Below are 18,071 nucleotides of genomic sequence, written 5' to 3'. Positions count from 1 at the left end.
TTTTGACCCGCGTTTTCGAAGCGCGGGTTTGTTTTCGAAACTAAATATATATTTTAAATGAATTTCTATATAGGATAGTATATATGTTTATTTATCCGAAACCACGAACCGAACCCGCGAACCGAACTGGAAAAAAACGAAACCAAATTATACTGAATTTCATATATATTTAATTTCAAAACAATTCAAAGTACTCGATATTAAAATTGAAAACCCCAAATTATCCAATATTTTTAATCTAGAAAATCTGTAATTACTCGAAAAACCATAATGTAACCAAAATTGAATTAGACCTTTATTTTTTTTCATATTAGCTGGTTCCTACCTTTGATACTGAATCTAACCAAAAACCAAAATAACCTAAGTAAAAACAAACCAAACTTTGTAAATACATGAACGATTCCTAAATTCTTGAACCATAATACCAAAACCCAAAATACCCGAAGTGAAACCAAAAATGCTGATGACTGATAATGCATCTACATATGTGGTTTATAAATAAATTAAGATATAAGCCATGTTTTTATATATGTTCCAGACCCGCGGTTGAACTGGTAAACTTGGTGGTTGTATATGGACTGGATTATATTTTCATGCAACATTCTGTTAGATGTTCTACCAACTCATATGTTTAAAAAAAAAAATCAGATTTAGTGAAACTATATTAACTAAAAAATTTATAAAACCCAAAAATCTTTTGTTAACCCATGAACCGATACCGGTTAACCTGGTAAAATTCTAGATATTTTTAACAAATTCTTTTATATTTAATAAGAGTACAAAAAACTAAATAAACGATTTGATTTGTCATAGAAAATAAATGCATTGTATTTATGTTACGTATTTTAATTTATAGGTTTTGTAATGATCAATTATTACAATTTTAATGTATATAATTTATCTCTTTTGTTTAGAAGCATAAAATGGATTTATATCTATTAATTAAATTAAATTTATGAATGCTAGAATGAGATTTTTTTAGTGGATCATGGATATAATGAATTAAACTAATGGGTATGTATAGCTTTATTCTTAAAGTCATTTCACCAAAAGAAAAATTTAGGGATTTTGAAAAATTGTCACTTTCATTAGAAGAGAAAATAATATAGAAATTTGACAAAAAAAATAGTTAAATGTTTTTTGTCAACTTGATATATATATTTCATCAAGTTTATTTTGTCTAGATTTCATATAAATAGTTACATAAATTACTAAACAAAATCCAACAAAATATGCTAATAAGAACTAACAAATAAAATAAACTTTTAAATTAAGTTTTGGAGGCCGGAACAATATATAGCCAACTTCTAATATATTTTAAGAAAATAATCATCTATTAAAAGTTCTTTGAACAGTTTATAAAATATGAATTTGTGAATTATGCATGTATTAAAATACGTTTTCAAACCATTATAAGTGTTAAAAGTCCTAGTCATTTGTTAAAGTAATATTTTCATGTATTATGTTTAATATAAAAGTTGTTATATGACTTTTTAAATATTTATTAGCAATGTTGTGGGACCTTTATATAAGTTACGTAAGGTAATGTTGTTTCCTTTTTAAAGATTCTCCAAATTGCGTTAATATATAAACATCAGGCAATAACATTTGGTTGTATATTGAAGGTTAAGTTAAAAATGAATAGGTGTAACAATCTTGCATAAGTAGATTTTTTAGGAGTCCTTCCCTTTTAATAGTATAGATGTAGAACTTATAAGAGTTTTCCCGACCGACTTTATCTTATTGTGTCCAAGAAAGAATTTATCGTTGGAGAATTATTTACGAATCACCCATCTATAACGACAACAAAAACCGCTTAACATGTAAATAAATTATCAACAATCATGACAGTTCTTGTGTGATGATATCACCGACATATTAAATTTACATTCGAAGTTTAGGGGAGACAGATCACAAATAATCAAGCAGTCTTGTTCCACGATGAGCTCTGCTAAATACGAATGTTCAATCCTTTTTTCGTCCTATGAAATAGATGTCCTTGGGTGGGTTGATGATAGATCAACTAAGTTTATTCGTGGGCAGTATGGCCCTGAGAAATACTTGCCCAGAAGCTATTTTTGGCCCTTTGTATTTTTTTTGTAAAAATCTTAAAACGCTGAAACAGCTCAAGTGTCGAACCCGATTAGTAACCGGCGGTTCTAATAGAGCTACATAAGAATGTGCCGTGTGATGATAAGGTTGTAGCTCACCAAAGAGAAGAGGTATCTCTCCGTACAAATCACAAGCAAAGACAAATCAGACCCTACCGCCACCGGTTCATCAATTCATCACACAATCGCTCGAAACTCCATCCACCAATTACTTCCTCAGGCGCATTGTCACGTGAATATCTCCCTCTTCAACTCCATTTCTCACTTGCTTCTCGCTTATTCGTTGGTTTGGTAAATTGAATGTGGTTTAACCACATGATCATATTAATTTATATTAGTATTGTAGTTCTATGTCCATATATAATTCAAATTTGGTAAAATACACGTTAACAGAAAATAAAACATCTATAGGTTTTTAAATCACGATTGGACTCAATGTGGGTTGGTCAAGTTAGGTTGCTTACAAAATTCTATTATATTGCAAAAAGAAGGGGGTGTTGTGTATATATTAATTATATACTAGTTTTAAGGAACGCTTTGCATGGGCAAATACATATAAAATATTATAATTCCGTATAAGAAATATGTTACGAATCCTAAATTGTTTTAAAGTTGCATGGAAGGGTTTATAGTATATCATCAAACTGACTTGTCCGTTGCGTAAAATATAGGGTTAATTAGGTGAATATACAAGCGGTTAAGTTTTGCTCAGAAAAAAAAAAGTTTTTCTCAGAACTATTTAATACTCCTCAAAACATGTAGCATAGGAAACTAACAGAAAAAGATTGCATTGGGCGTCAAATTGTATATATGGTTTATATACACAACTCCTCAAAACATGTAGCATAGATAAAATCAAATAAAAGGAAAATAAAATCTGTATAATTAATTTAGTAGGGCAGAGAGGAGAAACATAATTTAGGAAAAAGAATGAGATGCCACAAAATATTTGACATCGTAATTATAATAACAATAATGTGGGTAAGCATGACTTCAATTATTGAAAGTAGCCTAAAAGCATGACACCCCTGTCCATTTTTTTGAGGATATCCGCGTCCCACGCGTGTGGGGACATCCTCTTACTCTGTATGCATGGAAACTCCGCTCTCGGATAAAACTTTCTAACTTCTAAAAAAACAAGATATATAGCAGTATATGCGTACAATGAATATCGTAACAAAAAAAATGCGTACAAGGAATATAGTATGTTTCCTTTAACGCCATCAATCTTTTTTTTTCTGAAACTTAATCGGTTAATCATGTATTCATGTTACAAAATAGTGAAGGGAAACTTGTCGCTATAAAGTGATAGATTTTAAGAAGTCAAAACTAGTTTATGTAACAATAAGCGGCAGATATTGCTCCTTGAATTTTGTTAAGTACGTAATAAAATGTGGCAAAATCATGAATGAAACTTTTTTTTTGTAGAATGACATCGTTAAATCTTATTTCGGTCATGAAATTTGCGAAAAGGTAAAATCGTCGAGTATTCGTTATTCTACATAAGATTGTGAAATTTAAATTAATTGTATATACGACTATTCAATGAATTATCAGTCGTCAGACCCTACATTTTTTAGTAATTGATAACAACGTTCTATTTTGAAACCAATTATCATGTCCATCACATGTTACCATTCAAAAACTTAATAATGAGGCTGTTTAATGTTGATTTTTTTTTTTTGAAAGCAACTTGCAATAAGTTTAAGAGAAATTATAAATACTGAAAATTGTATTCATGATGTTGGGTAAGAACACATTAATCAAGTTCTTCTAGGACCACTGGCCATTGCCATGGTGATTAAAGCATTGAGCCCATAACAATTTGGTCAAAACATTTTTAAACAAAAAGGAAAAAATATTGGTTAAACTAAAAAGAAATCAATTTGATTGAGTGTTTTCGTGACCGTTTGATGGGTCATCGTTTTCACGTTTTAATTTGTCTCACCCTTGTCATTATGTGCAACCCTAATCATGAGTCTCTGATGCTGAATTCTAACGAAAATCAATCTGATTTCGATGCAGCATTAAACGGTAATTACTATGTCAGCCGTCACTATGTCCTTTTTTAACTTCCAATTATTTTTTCTTGTTTTTTCTTCAACAACTCTCAACTTTTCTTTTAAATCTCTTAAAAGTTACTAAAACATAAAGTCAAAATCGCCATCATTAACGTATGACCAAGAATCACTCTGGCTGGTCAATCTAATTATGGTTTTCAATGATTTTCAACAAACAGTCTAATTCTTTCAAAGAAATTCATTAATTCCTTAATGGTTTACTATACTTATAGTTCAATGGAATACTTGGGATAAGGTAAGAATACTAACATGAAATTCTTTCAAAATAATCCGATGTTATAGGTTCGATGACTGGATAGTACTGATGAACTACATACGAGAGTCCGATATATTCACAATTGGTCGCATATTCAAATGTGTAGTTGTATTTATCCAAATTATCTGTTATATATAGGTGTGAATGCTATCTTTACATTTGGAAAGTATTCGAAATGGTAGAGTTTGCACTTTGCATCTGCGAATTTCGTGATTTTTTTTTGTTTTCTATTAGAGTAAAAGTTCATACCATTTTCTCAAGATTCGACTTTCATCTTGCAAATACAAAGATAAAGGATTAACATTCCCCTTATTTTTATATATAGAGATAATATAATGACATAAACACATAAGGCGCTAGACTCGTGTAAAATAGGAATATATTTATATGCATTTACGTGCGTATGTGAATCGGCAGTTGTCGGTCAGTCTAACTCCTAAACTCTATATCACATTATGTATGTAGATATATTTATTCAGTATATTAGATGGAGATGATTATATTCAATTAATGTTTGGCTAAAAAGTAAACCATAAACTTGTTTTTATGCGAGACGATATACTATAACATTATTATTAATTAATTAAGTATACTGAGCCTCTGGAGATAAATAAGTGGGGCTTCACTTCATGACCATAAGGCCAAAACAGATCTTCTTGTTTCTTTCTTTCTCTCTCAAATTCTTATTTCCTTCATAAGAGATGGAACCAGCTTTGTATCTAGGTGACAATACTAACAAGTTCTCTTTTCTGGAGAAGCCCTCGAAGATTCCTAATAATCCCTCTGCCTCATCGACCTCTACTTCCGACAAGAATATTGGGTTCAACATGGGTTTGGATGTACTTGGTTTTGGTAGTCAGAGATCGTTGTCATCCTCTTCTTCCCCGTCGGTAGAAGATGAGAAGAAGTATAAGAGTAAACTAACACAAAGAGCAAATTATTCTGATGGAGTTAGGGTTTCATCTTCCGTTGATCCGTCACTACAGCTTCAGCTTCACTTACCTTGGATCCCTGAGAACAGTAAGGGTTTTAGTTTGTAAACAAAAAAATGGGGCATAAGAATCAACTAGTTTCTCGTAGTTATATTGTGTGGTTATGCGTACCCACAAAAGAAAACATACCGTATATTTTCACGAAAAACAAAAACAAAACATTTGAAATTTATTAGTATCCCTTAATATGGCTTATGTTTTACGATTTTCTTAGTATAATGTACATACTTATTATAATTAATGTGTCGGTGGGATGTTGAAATCATTTTCCAAATATGCCTTGACTGATTTGTGACAAGAAAGAAAACCAAGGTTTTGTAGAAAACGAAAATCAAATGTAATGTTGAAATTACAAAACTAATCGGTTATTCCACGACCGGCCGATAATTAGTTTTGATTTCAGCTTAAGGTCATTGTTAATGTAAAACAATCTCTCAGGAGCACCTACGGTGGCAGAGCCTAGTATGCCAGTGTCCCCTCCGGATAGTGTAACGTCGTCGTTTCGATTAGATTTTGGGATTAAGAGTTATGGTTATGAGAAAAGAAATAATAAAAGAGATATGGAAGATGAGGTTGAAAAATCTACTTCAAGAGCCAGCAACGAAGACAACGATGACGAAAATGGAGCCATCAGAAAGAAACTGAGGCTCTCTAAAGATCAATCTGCATTTCTTGAAGACAGCTTCAAAGAACACAACACCCTTAATCATGTTGGTCTCACCATTATTCTTTACATTTTGTGAATTTTATTGAGATTTTTTTGTGTTTCAAATCAAATCTTATCATTTTATTGTTTATCTTATGTAAAATATAAACATTGCAGAAGCAAAAGATTGCGTTGGCAAAGCAGTTGAATCTTCGTCCTCGTCAGGTTGAAGTTTGGTTTCAAAACAGACGAGCGAGGTTAGCTTATGTCACTATAGCTTAATTCATTTTCTTTTTATGAAATAGTATTTTTTATGCAAGATACTATTTTTCTCCTCTTTTTTTTGTGATGATCATTAATTTCTGAAAAAGGAATGAGGACGACATGCATGATGCATCACGAGTAATAATAACACACTGTCGCTTGTCTGTTCTTGTCATTTTTCGTGCAAACGTAGCATATCGCTATGCCACCATTTCCATATATAATTTGTTTATTCTGACTTACTTATAAAAAGAAAGTAAATAACAACTCTTCATATATAATTTAACCAAATATCACTTTTACTCTATTTAATGAATATACGGCGTCAAAAAATACAAGTATATGAAAAAAAATTGAACATTGAAATCAAGAAGGCAATCTTGAACATACAAAACTTCTTTTAGCACTTGGTGAGCTTTTGATCTCTTACAAAAAGTTATATATCTTAATTCTTAATCATCTTTATAAAAAATGCTATATGTTCCCTTAGAGTTGCTCCTTTGCCTGAATTTAGTGCCTTGTAGTACAATATACCAATAAGCATGTGTTTATGTTTATGTAATTGACAAATGGGAATAGGACAAAGTTGAAGCAAACGGAAGTGGATTGTGAATACCTAAATAAATGTTGTGAGTCACTAACCGACGAAAACCGGAGGCTTCAGAAAGAGGTTAAAGAATTGAGAGCTTTGAAGACTTCTTCTCCTTTCTACATGCAACGTCCGGCCACCACTCTCACTATGTGCCCTTCTTGCGAACGTGTTGCCACCTCATCATCACAACCATCCACGTCAGCAGCACATATAGACTTGTCCACGTCATCATTTCATAGTCCTTTGATTCCGGTTAAGCCTGGACCGGCCAAACAAGCTTCATGAAAGCACGTGCGAAATAAATGGCTGAGTGGTTACAGTTTGAGCAAATGGACCGTCTCCTATTTTAAAAGACGACTAGCGAACGATTATCCGGTTAGTCTTTTGTTTTCTTTTGGATTTTGGTACTGTTTCTGGTTGTAGGACCGGGTAAAACAGATGGAGGAAAAGGGTTAACATGTTTATTGAGTGAAAGACAAGCGAACAAAATATATGGTTTGATTTATCCATATTTTGTAAAGTAGTATACTCTATTTAAGCAAAATGGTGAATATATCATTTATACAATACTATCATTTATCGGATTTATCGAGGATCTCCAAGAATGTTGAGATGTTCGTATTGGTCTTTCTAGCAATGAAATGTCATTCGCTACTTTTTCACTAAATAAAGCTATTTTGTACGATGGTTGAGTCTCGTACTGCGTACTTCAGTTTTCAGATATTTCCAGCTTTCTTCAATTTTTAAGCATTCCTTAAATTAATTTCTACACAAACATAAACACATTGTATCTACTTTTCCCAATCTCCAACCAAATAGTCACATGTCCCATATTAACTCCTACATTAATACATGATGAAATAGGTAATAAGAAGTCACGTGGAGAACAACTGCACCAGGTTGGATCCAATCGCACTGAACTCATAAAAGCATTAGACTTAATGGACTTTTTAATGAGCTTTCTTCCTAGTAAAAAAGGGTCCAAACATCCCATGTGAGACGTCGTGACCAAACCCACTCTCTTCAGATCCTATATTTTATTTTCCGAAACGTAAAGTACTTGTCGGAACTGTCGGTGGTCGACAATCTCTCAAATCCATGCTTCCGTATGCAAAGTCTTGCGTTTACATTTACATTATTCCTAAATCCAAAACTTTATTTCAATAACAAAAAATAACAATGTTCCACCTCATAATACATGTAATTAAAAAAGTAAAAAATTATTCTCAATTTAGATCATCAATCAAACATATGTAACAGCGATTATTGGAATCAAAATATCAATATGTAACTTCTCTCTTTGGAGCTAAGTATAGTAACCGTGGTAACAAAAGCATTTACAATAAATAGTAGCAAAGATATAAGAGAGTAAAATCATACTTTTCATCTTTTTTACTCTAAACATTCTATAATCAACTAAAAACAATCAAACAGAAGAAAGAAAAGTATTGAGAGATCAAACAAATGTTCGAGATGGAAAAAACCTTTTAAGGATTCCGTCGTGTTTGGCCAAGCTGATTGAGTTTGACGAGCAGCTCAGCGTAGAGGATCTCGTTCCAAGAGTCAGGAACTCCAGGGAGGCACCAGTGGCTACAGTCTTGGTACAGCAACGGCGTTTTCTTCTCTTTATCCGATAAGCTCTGTTTCCGGTACACCGACGGGTGACCATCTTTTCTGTAGTCCGTTAATCTAGTGATGTTAAGATACGTGACCGGCGTTCTCATACCCTTTAACACTCTCTCTAGCACCTTCATTTTATCCGGGTACGGTGTAAGGTACGTCTCGTTCTTGATCGGTTCCGTCTCGCTATCGCAAGCTCCTCCAGAGTTCCATTGCCCACCGCTGAAATGCGAGGCCGAGTAGCCACGGAAGAAAACAAGAGACTTGTCAGGGTTCACGTTCTTCTCTACCCATCGACCCCATGTGGTCAAAGCTTTACGGAAAGCTTCAAGTACAGCGAGCTCGTGATACACATTGCTCCCTTCTTGATAATAATCCTCCCTTTTAAAATTAATAATTTTAAAATTAATAATATCAGTTCTACATTACAACACAAAGACAAAGCAACTCACATTATAGATTAAAGAGAGTTGTCTTTTTCACCCTTTGGATGTTTTCTCGTGAGTCCACCAATGTCCGGTATTAAAGACAATAATATCAGCTCCTTTGTACTGCTCTGAAGACTTCCCAACCAAATCAAGCCTTAGCGTCTCCTTCTTTGTTCCCTTCTTGTCAACAATCTCATTTTCTTGAACCAAGAACGGTGAAACAAAGAACTCCACCGTGCAATTATAATCCTATCAAATTAAAAAAAAAAACATTTAAAAGAAATGAATTGTTGCAAGAGAAATGAAAAAGCCATTACCTGGAAGACAAAAGAGTACTCAGCCTCCCCACGAAAATGATGTCTACCACTAGCTTCATAGACTTTACTCTCATCTTTAACCGATCCTTTAAGCATACAAACCAGAGACTCCCACATGTTCCTATTCAGAGAATCCCCCACAAACACTAGCCTTCTTCCTCTAAGCATCTCCAGCATAATACCTCCATTTAACCTTCATTTTTCATTAATAAATATTAATCTATAATTAAAAATGAATGTAAATTAAACTAACGTTACCTTGGCAAACTACATTTCTTAGGTTTCCACTTCAGTTTCTGAAAGTCTTTGTCGGGTCTTCCGTTTGAAATACAGTTGAACTGTTCATCGATGATATTACACGAACCGGGTTTGTAAAGCGGGTACGAATCGTCCATGATCCATTCACCGTCGAAGAACTCGCAGTCTTTCAGAGACTCACTCCACTTCTCGATCTCTTGTTCCAATAGAGAAACAGAACCGGTTTGCTCCCCCGGTTTAGAAGGAGCTGAGGAGGTGGAATTGGATGTCAGATCCGCCGACACCGGTGGTGATTTCGACGGCGACGGAGCTTCGTCGGCGGTTGGCGGATGATTACTCGATTTTGTCGGAAGCAGAGGTTGCGAAGTGTTGGTTTTCGCAACCGGTTTGGTCCGGTTTACGACCGGAGATTCAAAGGTTGAGTTTTTAGCAACCGGAGTTCGATTCTCCGGCGGCGGTGCTTGCGAAGTACTGTTTTTGACGACGGAACTCGAACTTGGGGAAGGAGAAGTGGAGTTAACGGAGACGGGAACGGTGGTGTTAGACGCGGCGTCGCTAGATCTATTGGTGGGATTAGTTGAAGTGACATTGGGAATGATGTAGGAGAAGATCGAAGAGACGGAAGCTGTTTTCGATGAAGAAGGAGCGGCGGCGGTGGTGGTGGTGGTGGTGGAGGAGGAGAAGGAGGAAGAAGAGAAGATGTTGGAGAACCAAGGAGAGGACGAGTTAGGAGAAGGACTAAAGGCGAAGAAGAGAGTGAAAGAGACGAAGGTGATTACAAACGCGTAAGCGAAAGTTGATGTTTTTTTCGGTTTCACGGCGGAGAAAAAGCTTCTTATCTCTGCTGCGGCGGCGGTTGTTGTCGTTGCGCTGTGAATCGGCTTATATTTGACGGCGTCCGACGCCATGTGGAGGGGAAGTGGTGTGTGTGGAGGAGTTCGTGGCGCGTGGGGAGTGTTTTAGTGGTTGGGAGAGAGAGAAACAGTGGTTTTGTTTAGGGTTAGAGAGAGAAAAAAAAAAGTAGGAGAGAAGATGAACTTTTAGAAACAAAGAGAAAGGGGTCGTAGTTATGTCCGAACGACACCGTTAGGAGAATGACTTAAAGTGGAGAGTTATCTACAAATACCCCCTCGATTTTGAAATTAATTACGGTAATGCCACTATCAAAGTGCGTGTCGGTGGTACGAGATTCGACTTTTTTTTGTTCCTATATCTACGGTCAACAGGTTAAAGAGGAGAGAAGAGATTAGTGTGAATGGTTGGGAAGCTTCTTTCCGCACATGTTGCAACTGTGTAATTAATTACTGCTGAGTTGTTCTTATTTGTAATATGATCTAACGTATGAAAATGGCTCATAGATTCATGTGTTTGCATCTGAATTAAATCGCAATTTATTAGGATCCACGTCGGAATCTATTTTCAATTATCTCTAAAGCTTCAATGGTAACTGATAAATTGAATGAAAAAACGAATAAAAGAATGAAAAAAATATTCAGTCGAGAAAATGAAAAAACTAAAAATATATGAATTTGTGTTCATTTCATTTCTAATGGAAATTAGAGAGGAAAATTTTTCTTCATAATTTTTTCCATTCCTAAAGAAATGAAAGGAAAAGTGTAGGTCCCATAAATTTATAATCTGACAAAAATTCAACATGAGTGGCATAAAGCTTGAGGAATGAAAAATTCACCATCATTTTTTTCCTAAATTGTGTTTACCAATTGAAGCCTTAAATGACTAAATCCATGCTTGTGTAGTTGTATCCATATGAGTTTGCTGATTTGAATCTGATTAACTAGAGTCAAAGATCTGGATGGTAACTTTGTTCTTCGATGGAAACATAGTCAAATCTGTTTTTAATGCAAGTTTATAACATTTTGGCAAAAACTTATATGACTATTCATGAAATATACAAATAAAACAGAGGAAAAGATCAACATGGAGATGATAAAAACAAAATCAAATACGTTGGTACGTTGTTGGCCATAAAGAGCATAACTGATTGGTGGCCACATTGAAAATTCAGTTATAATCCGATTAGCTTATACCAAAGACCTTCTTTTGTGTTATGTTGCCGAGAATGTAAATTTGCAGGGTACAAGATCATAGCGGCAGACGTTTTAACATATTTTTCCTTCATTAAAATTCATACCCCATATTAAATGTAGCCATATGTGTTTTGAGTCATCTTCACGGTTTATTTATCGACAGCAGACCTTTCCACTATATCACCAGACACCAATCAACCTACCTTGTTCTTTACGACCCTTGTCCATGTGTTATGCAGTATTAAACACAGATTTACTAACATTTGTCTTAAACGCAACATAAGCTTTCAATTTTAAATCAACAGTTAAGAAAAAAAAATTTAGAAACATGTCATTAGCATAATGTGAGTCCCGACATCCCTGCACCTGGAAGACTTGAATTTTTTTAATTCAGCTTCCGTTGGCGTGAAAATTATCTGAAAACAAAACAAGTGAGGACTAATTAGACAAACTTATTTTACAAAAAAAGTTTAAAGTAAACAACAAGGAATAAATAACAGAGGCAACTTACATCATCTCTAACTCCATAAAAAGACTCCCACCACAAGACTGTTGCAGTTAAGGGACACTTTTTCAAAATTCTTATCATTCTGGCTTCATACCGACGGTGCCTTGTGTCAAAGTGAATCTTCATCTCGCTCACTTTGTGCAACTTTCCATCCTAGTACAAATACAGTAGAGATAATTTGCAATTCATATACAAGAACATATTGATTGTAAAAAACTGCACAAAAGTTGCATAGAATGCCGATGAAGTGAAAATCAATCGACCAATTCATTGAATACAACTAGGCATCACATATAGTAGACAATATTTTATAAAATATATTATTGTTTATGGTAATATAAACACTGGTGATGTTGAAATAAATTCTGCATATGTATACCAAAAAAATATTAGAATGATATATATGAGGGGTCTTGATTTGAAAATTTGGAATATAAAATCATGATTACAAATAAGAGCATATTGAATGAGAATTTTTTTGGTGAAGACTTATCACATGTTAGAAATAAGAACAAGATTTAATGAAATAAGCATATTACTAACCAGATTTCTCATCAAGCCGAGGAGATTTTGTTTAGTATGTCCGATCACTGGTGGATATTGGACATTGTGGTTAACATTACTTGGATATTGACAAAGAAAATCATTTCTAATCAAGCCGAGAAGACTTTGTTTAGTATGTCCGATCACTGGTGGATATTGGCCTTTGTGATTAGTAGTACTTGGATATTGGAAAAAGAAAACCATTTTTTAGATTGAAAATGAAGAAAGAATGATAAAGGGATGAGGAGAAAAAATATGAGATATAGGAACCAGAGGAGAAGATTAATCTACATAATGGCATAATGCTTGTTAGAGCTCTTCACCACTTCCACCATACTATCTAAAGTCGAATGCAATTTTACACCACCATCTTTCATATACAACTTCCCATCATCTCCACCATATCACTCTCATTCTCCAAAGGCCAGCTAAAAGTCTTTGCCACAACTATTCATCTACAGCTTCTGCCACCTCTACCACCTTCTTGAAAGATTCTTTATAAATCTCCACCATCGTATGTTTACAGTTTAGTACCTTACTACGAGATAATGGCACTTAGCACTAAATTTTAAGATCAATATAAATTATAAAGATATTTAAGTGATGCATCCACTCATGATTCTACGTCTTCCCTCTTAACCAAGTTATTTATATAAAATGGACAAAATAGTTATGTAGAATGAATTTTGAAAACTAAAACTAATAGTTTAATACTAGATTATGAGTGGATGCATCATAAGACTAAACTGAGTTGAACGCTCTATGTTAATACTCTGTACGACTTGTTTGAATCTTCACACGGTGGTCTACCAACATAGATCCTTAATTATTTTTTGTCAACATTTTGAAATTTCTTATTTCGTTAACTAATTAATTTATTAATTGATTTATGTGCTCTACATATATTTAGATAATATAGTTTTATTTTAAGATTATATAGCATTTATATGGACTAGCGTTCTAGTATACTAATGATATTTTTGTTCAGAAAGTACATTTGATAGGTGAATTATAGTTTAAAAGCAAAGTTGATATACTGTATATATAAAACTTTCTATCTCATCTCCTAAGATTACTCATAAATCTCCATCACCACCATTTATCTACAAGACGCCGTACTACTGATTTTTTAATTGTTTCATCAACAAGTAACATGATTGCTTTTACCAAAAAAAAAAAAAAAAGTAACATGATTGCGATCATTTTTATGATGATTTTGTCTTCTAACTCTTCTGTTTTTGCTTCTTAATTTGCATATCTTGCTACGTTTTGTTACCAAACCAATAAATTCTGGCTATTTGCTTGAACTCCTAGAAATTTGAAAAAAATATCGTGAAACATCCAATAATATGGCTAAATTTCGACTAAGCTTAGACAAATTTCGTTCGTTTTTTTTCGTAAATCAGTTGCATAACAGAAAATCGTTAAAATAAAGTCATGTACATTAATTTTCCAATGGAATCTTATTATATAAAGCTTGGTTCTTCAAAGTTGCTAATTAACATGATCGTGACACGTGGTAATTATATATTTTAAGATTGTGACATGTGTTTATTAGAAAGTAACTATAAATATTATTTAATAGTAATTGTCCTTTTTAAAATCCTAATCAAAAGATAATTGCAAACTTATTATATAAAACTTCGTTCTTTCAAGTTGCTAATTAACATGATCGCGACAATTGTCAATTATATATTTTAAGATTGTGACATGTATTTATTAAAAAGTAACTATAAATATTATTTAAGAGTAATTTTTCTTTTTAAAATCCTAATCAAAAGATAATTGCAAAAAAATATTTGATAATAATTTTACATTTAAAATTGTGACATGTATTTAATATATAATGATTAAAAATATATATAATAAAATAATAAAAACGAATTTTAAGAAAAAACAACTTTTAAAAATTATTTAATAGTAAAAAGTTTTTAAGAAAATATTTAGTAGTAATGTTTTAGAAATTTTCCTTTTTCAAAATCCTAAAAAAATAGATTTGAAAACAATTTATTTAATAAAATTTTCTTTTTCTAAAATTTTAATGAAAAAATAATTAACATGATTGTGACACATGTCAGTTATATATTTAAGATTGTGATATGTGTTAAAAAATCTCATAATGAAAATTATATATATACTGAAATAATAAAAATGATTTTTCTTAAAAATTAATTATAAATATTATTTAATGGTTTTATTATTATTATCTTATTATATAAAGTTCGGTTCTTCAATGTTGCTAATTAACATGTTTGTGATACATGTCAGTTATATATTTAAAAATATGATATGTGTTAAACTATCTCATAATCGAAAATATATATACTAAAATAATAAAAACAATTTTTCTTAAAAATAAATTAAAAATATTATTTAATAGTCTTATTATTATTATTAATTTTTATTATAATGTTTAACAAGAAAATTGTAAAAATATTAGTGATATTGAAAAAAAAAACGAATTTAGTAACAATCATGAAAATTGTAAAAGTACTCTTATTATTTTCTTAAAATTAATAATAATACTTTCCTTGATAAACATGATAGAAATAATTATTTAATTATTAACAAAAATTGTGAAAATATTAGTGATATTTAAAAAAACAAATTTAGTAACAATCATGAGAATTGTAAGAGTACTCTTATTATTTTCTTTGAAAAAGCTAACTTTTAACTAAATAATATTACTTTTTTAAAAGCCTAAAAGAATATTTGATATTTGTTTTCCTTTTTATTAAAATATCCTAAAACAAAAGAAATTTGTATCATATTTTAAGTCCTAACCAAAAAGAGAATTGTAAAAATTTATCTGATAATATTTTTAAGAGAGTATTTGATGATGAACATGATACTAAAAATTATTTAATTAACAAAAGAAGTGTAAAATTAATATTGATATGAATTGTAAAAATAGTATTTTTAAAATTATTTATTAATAACTAAGAATAATTATTTGATAGCAATTTATTTTTTTCTGAAATTCTGAAGAGAAGATAATCGTAATAAGTTATATGACAGTAATTTTTTTTTTCTAAAATCTTAAACAAAATTGTAAAAGAGTATTTAATATTATTTTTTTATTTTTTTAATTGTAAATAAATAAAGAGATTTATAAAATTGAATGTTTTCCTTTAAAAAAATCATAACTAAATAAAATTTGAAGGACTTATTTAATAAAACATTAAATTAGTACATAAGAACATGTATAATGTTGTCATTGAATCAAGGGAAATTGCCACAAATACCACATTCATAGTACCACTTTTCATGTTTACACTAACCACTTTTGCCCTCACTTTTAATGAAGGGTAAAATACAATTATATCCTTAGGGTTAACTAATCTAGACTTAGGGTTTAGAGTTGAGGGGTGGGGTAGGGTTTTTGGAATGTGAAATTTATGATTCTAATAAATATATAAATACTTAAAAAATATATAAAAAATTAAAAAAAAAATAGTTTCAAACATAATTTGCATTTCTCAAAAAGAAATTTGAAAAGAAAATAAAAAAAATTCAAAAATTTTTTTTTTTTATAAAAAAGTTCGAATTTAAAAAAATATATTTCGAAAACATAAAAAAAAATTTACATTTTTTATTTTTTTATATATATTTTTTTAAATTTTTTTTTTAATTTTTAATTTTTGTATTTTTTTTAATTTAAATAATAATTTATTATATATAAATAACAAGAGCATAAATGTCTTTTGCCACTTAATGAAGAAGGTATTTTTGAAAATGTCTCATTAGTGGTAGTAAAAATGAAAAGTGGTACCATGAAAGTGGTAAACATGTAATTTCCCCTTGAATCAATTGGTGTATTTGACTTTCATTTCTTTTTACTTTTCATTCAATTTTTTTATTTCGGATTGTGTTTAGTTTAAACTTTTAGGTATAGTATTTTTTTTCTAATCCTAAGTACAAAGTTTATAATAATTCATCTATGCACCATGATTATAAAATACAAATATTAACTTGAAATTATGTGTGAAAATGAGTTTTAATTATTAAATAAATCTCAAACAACATATGCAAAAAAAAAATTATAAAACTATAATAAAATGAGTTATTATTTTATGGTTTTTATTAAATTAAAAAAAAGCAAACAAAACCCGTTGCAATGCAACGGGCTCATATCTTGTAAAAAAATAATTTGCAGATATGTTCGATATTATCATTTATTAAAAACGGAAAGTTAGTTTATAAAAAGGAAAAACTCTTGATTTCCTGAAACACCCTCGGTCTTATGAAGACGGTCAAGGGTAGCTCGGCTCCTATATATACAAAACTCAAGTCGGTGGCCTCTCACAGATCAAAAACCTCTTTGAGATAAGCGAGAGGACGAAACCAATCTCTCCGGTTCTCAAATCTTTGTATTAAAAAAGCTTCATCGCTTATAATCTTTTGGTTTCTTTAAGCTACGAAACCCTAGATTTTGTGTAGGAACCAAAACATTGAATTTGATCGTCGAGAATGAGTGATCAAGAATTCGAAGCGAGTAGTAATCCAGTGGACCGTACCAATCATCCTTCAGGGATAGTTCCCACTCTTCAAAACATCGTCTCTACAGTTAACTTGGATTGCAAGCTTGACCTAAAAGCGATAGCTTTGCAAGCACGGAACGCGGAGTATAACCCTAAACGTTTTGCTGCTGTGATCATGAGGATAAGGGAACCAAAGACCACAGCGTTGATCTTCGCCTCGGGAAGAATGGTCTGTACTGGAGCCAAGACGGAAGACTCCTCCAAGCTGGCTGCAAGGAAGTACGCTCGGATAATTCAGAAACTTGGATTCCAAGCAAAGTTCAAAGACTTCAAGATTCAGAACATCGTAGCTTCTTGTGATGTGAAGTTTCCTATAAGGCTTGAAGGTCTTGCCTGCTATCACCACGCTTTCGCAAGCTACGAGCCGGAGATATTTCCAGGACTTATTTACAGGATCAGAGGAAAGACAGGGATGAAAGGAGCACAGATTGTGCTACTAATCTTTGTGTCTGGGAAGATGGTTATCACTGGATCGAAGAAGAGAGAGGACACATACAAAGCCTTTGAGAATATATACCCGGTCCTCACTCAATTCCAGAAGAAGTTCACCCGCTAGGCTATAGATCTTGGAGTTGTGTTGTGGTCTTTTAGCTCCTTGGGTGGATTTTTTTTTCCCTTAGCGACTGTTGATTTTGATGTTTGGAATATGAGAAATATCGTATGGTGGAAGTATATTCATATTTTGAAAATATCTTTCAAAGTCTTGTAATCTATATAAGGCGTAGTAGAACTGTAGCATGCTTATTATATATTCCAAGTTATTAATACTCCAGATAAATGATGTAGTAAACACGTTGCTCAACTGTATGCATCGATAGCAATGTGGATTCGTTTTCTAACACATGCTATTGAATAATATGAGAAAA

The 18,071-nt window shown here is 31.9% G+C and overlaps 3 protein-coding genes across 4 annotated transcripts; 2 read left to right on the top strand and 1 right to left on the bottom strand.

Annotated features, from left to right (window-relative positions):
• Nucleotides 1-5,037: 5,037 nt before the first annotated feature.
• Nucleotides 5,038-7,524, top strand: LOC106426323 (homeobox-leucine zipper protein HAT14-like). The gene is made up of 4 exons (XM_013867052.3): nt 5,038-5,468; nt 5,879-6,150; nt 6,264-6,343; nt 6,930-7,524. The coding sequence occupies exons 1-4, from the start codon at nt 5,150-5,152 to the stop codon at nt 7,225-7,227; spliced, it is 969 nt and encodes a 322-aa protein (XP_013722506.2). The 5' UTR covers nt 5,038-5,149; the 3' UTR covers nt 7,228-7,524.
• Nucleotides 7,357-10,663, bottom strand: LOC106427555 (protein trichome birefringence). Of its 2 annotated transcripts, XM_048768692.1 has the most exons (5): nt 9,566-10,663; nt 9,308-9,500; nt 9,046-9,239; nt 8,427-8,943; nt 7,357-8,083 (listed from the first exon to the last, which is right to left on the bottom strand). In XM_048768692.1, the coding sequence occupies exons 1-4, from the start codon at nt 10,471-10,473 to the stop codon at nt 8,430-8,432; spliced, it is 1,809 nt and encodes a 602-aa protein (XP_048624649.1). In that variant the 5' UTR covers nt 10,474-10,663; the 3' UTR covers nt 7,357-8,083; nt 8,427-8,429. The 2 variants fall into 2 exon arrangements, with proteins under 2 accessions (XP_048624649.1, XP_013723739.2); XM_013868285.2 differs by lacking the exon at nt 7,357-8,083 and having other exon boundaries at nt 8,223-8,943.
• A 6,213-nt stretch (nt 10,664-16,876) lies between these two features.
• On the top strand, nt 16,877-17,929 carry LOC106442964 (TATA-box-binding protein 1-like). Its single transcript, XM_013884585.3, has one exon. The coding sequence runs from the start codon at nt 17,135-17,137 to the stop codon at nt 17,759-17,761; it is 627 nt and encodes a 208-aa protein (XP_013740039.2). The 5' UTR covers nt 16,877-17,134; the 3' UTR covers nt 17,762-17,929.
• Nucleotides 17,930-18,071: the final 142 nt, after the last annotated feature.

This window comes from Brassica napus, chromosome A3 (genome assembly GCF_020379485.1).
Source record: "Brassica napus cultivar Da-Ae chromosome A3, Da-Ae, whole genome shotgun sequence".
Classification (NCBI taxonomy): Eukaryota; Viridiplantae; Streptophyta; class Magnoliopsida; order Brassicales; family Brassicaceae; genus Brassica; species Brassica napus.
This window is presented reverse-complemented; position numbering and strand designations above follow the sequence as displayed.

Coding starts and splice junctions, on each gene's coding strand:
- LOC106426323 (XM_013867052.3), top strand. CDS start 5,150: ATGGAACCAGCTTTGTATCTAGGTGACAATACTAACAAGTTCTCTTTT. Junction 5,469..5,878: donor ACCTTGGATCCCTGAGAACA/GTAAGGGTTTTA, acceptor ACAATCTCTCAG/GAGCACCTACGGTGGCAGAG. Junction 6,344..6,929: donor TTTCAAAACAGACGAGCGAG/GTTAGCTTATGT, acceptor AAATGGGAATAG/GACAAAGTTGAAGCAAACGG.
- LOC106427555 (XM_048768692.1), bottom strand. CDS start 10,473: ATGGCGTCGGACGCCGTCAAATATAAGCCGATTCACAGCGCAACGACA. Junction 9,240..9,307: donor AGTACTCTTTTGTCTTCCAG/GTAATGGCTTTT, acceptor TTAATTTGATAG/GATTATAATTGCACGGTGGA. Junction 8,944..9,045: donor CACGAGAAAACATCCAAAGG/GTGAAAAAGACA, acceptor TAATTTTAAAAG/GGAGGATTATTATCAAGAAG.
- LOC106442964 (XM_013884585.3), top strand. CDS start 17,135: ATGAGTGATCAAGAATTCGAAGCGAGTAGTAATCCAGTGGACCGTACC.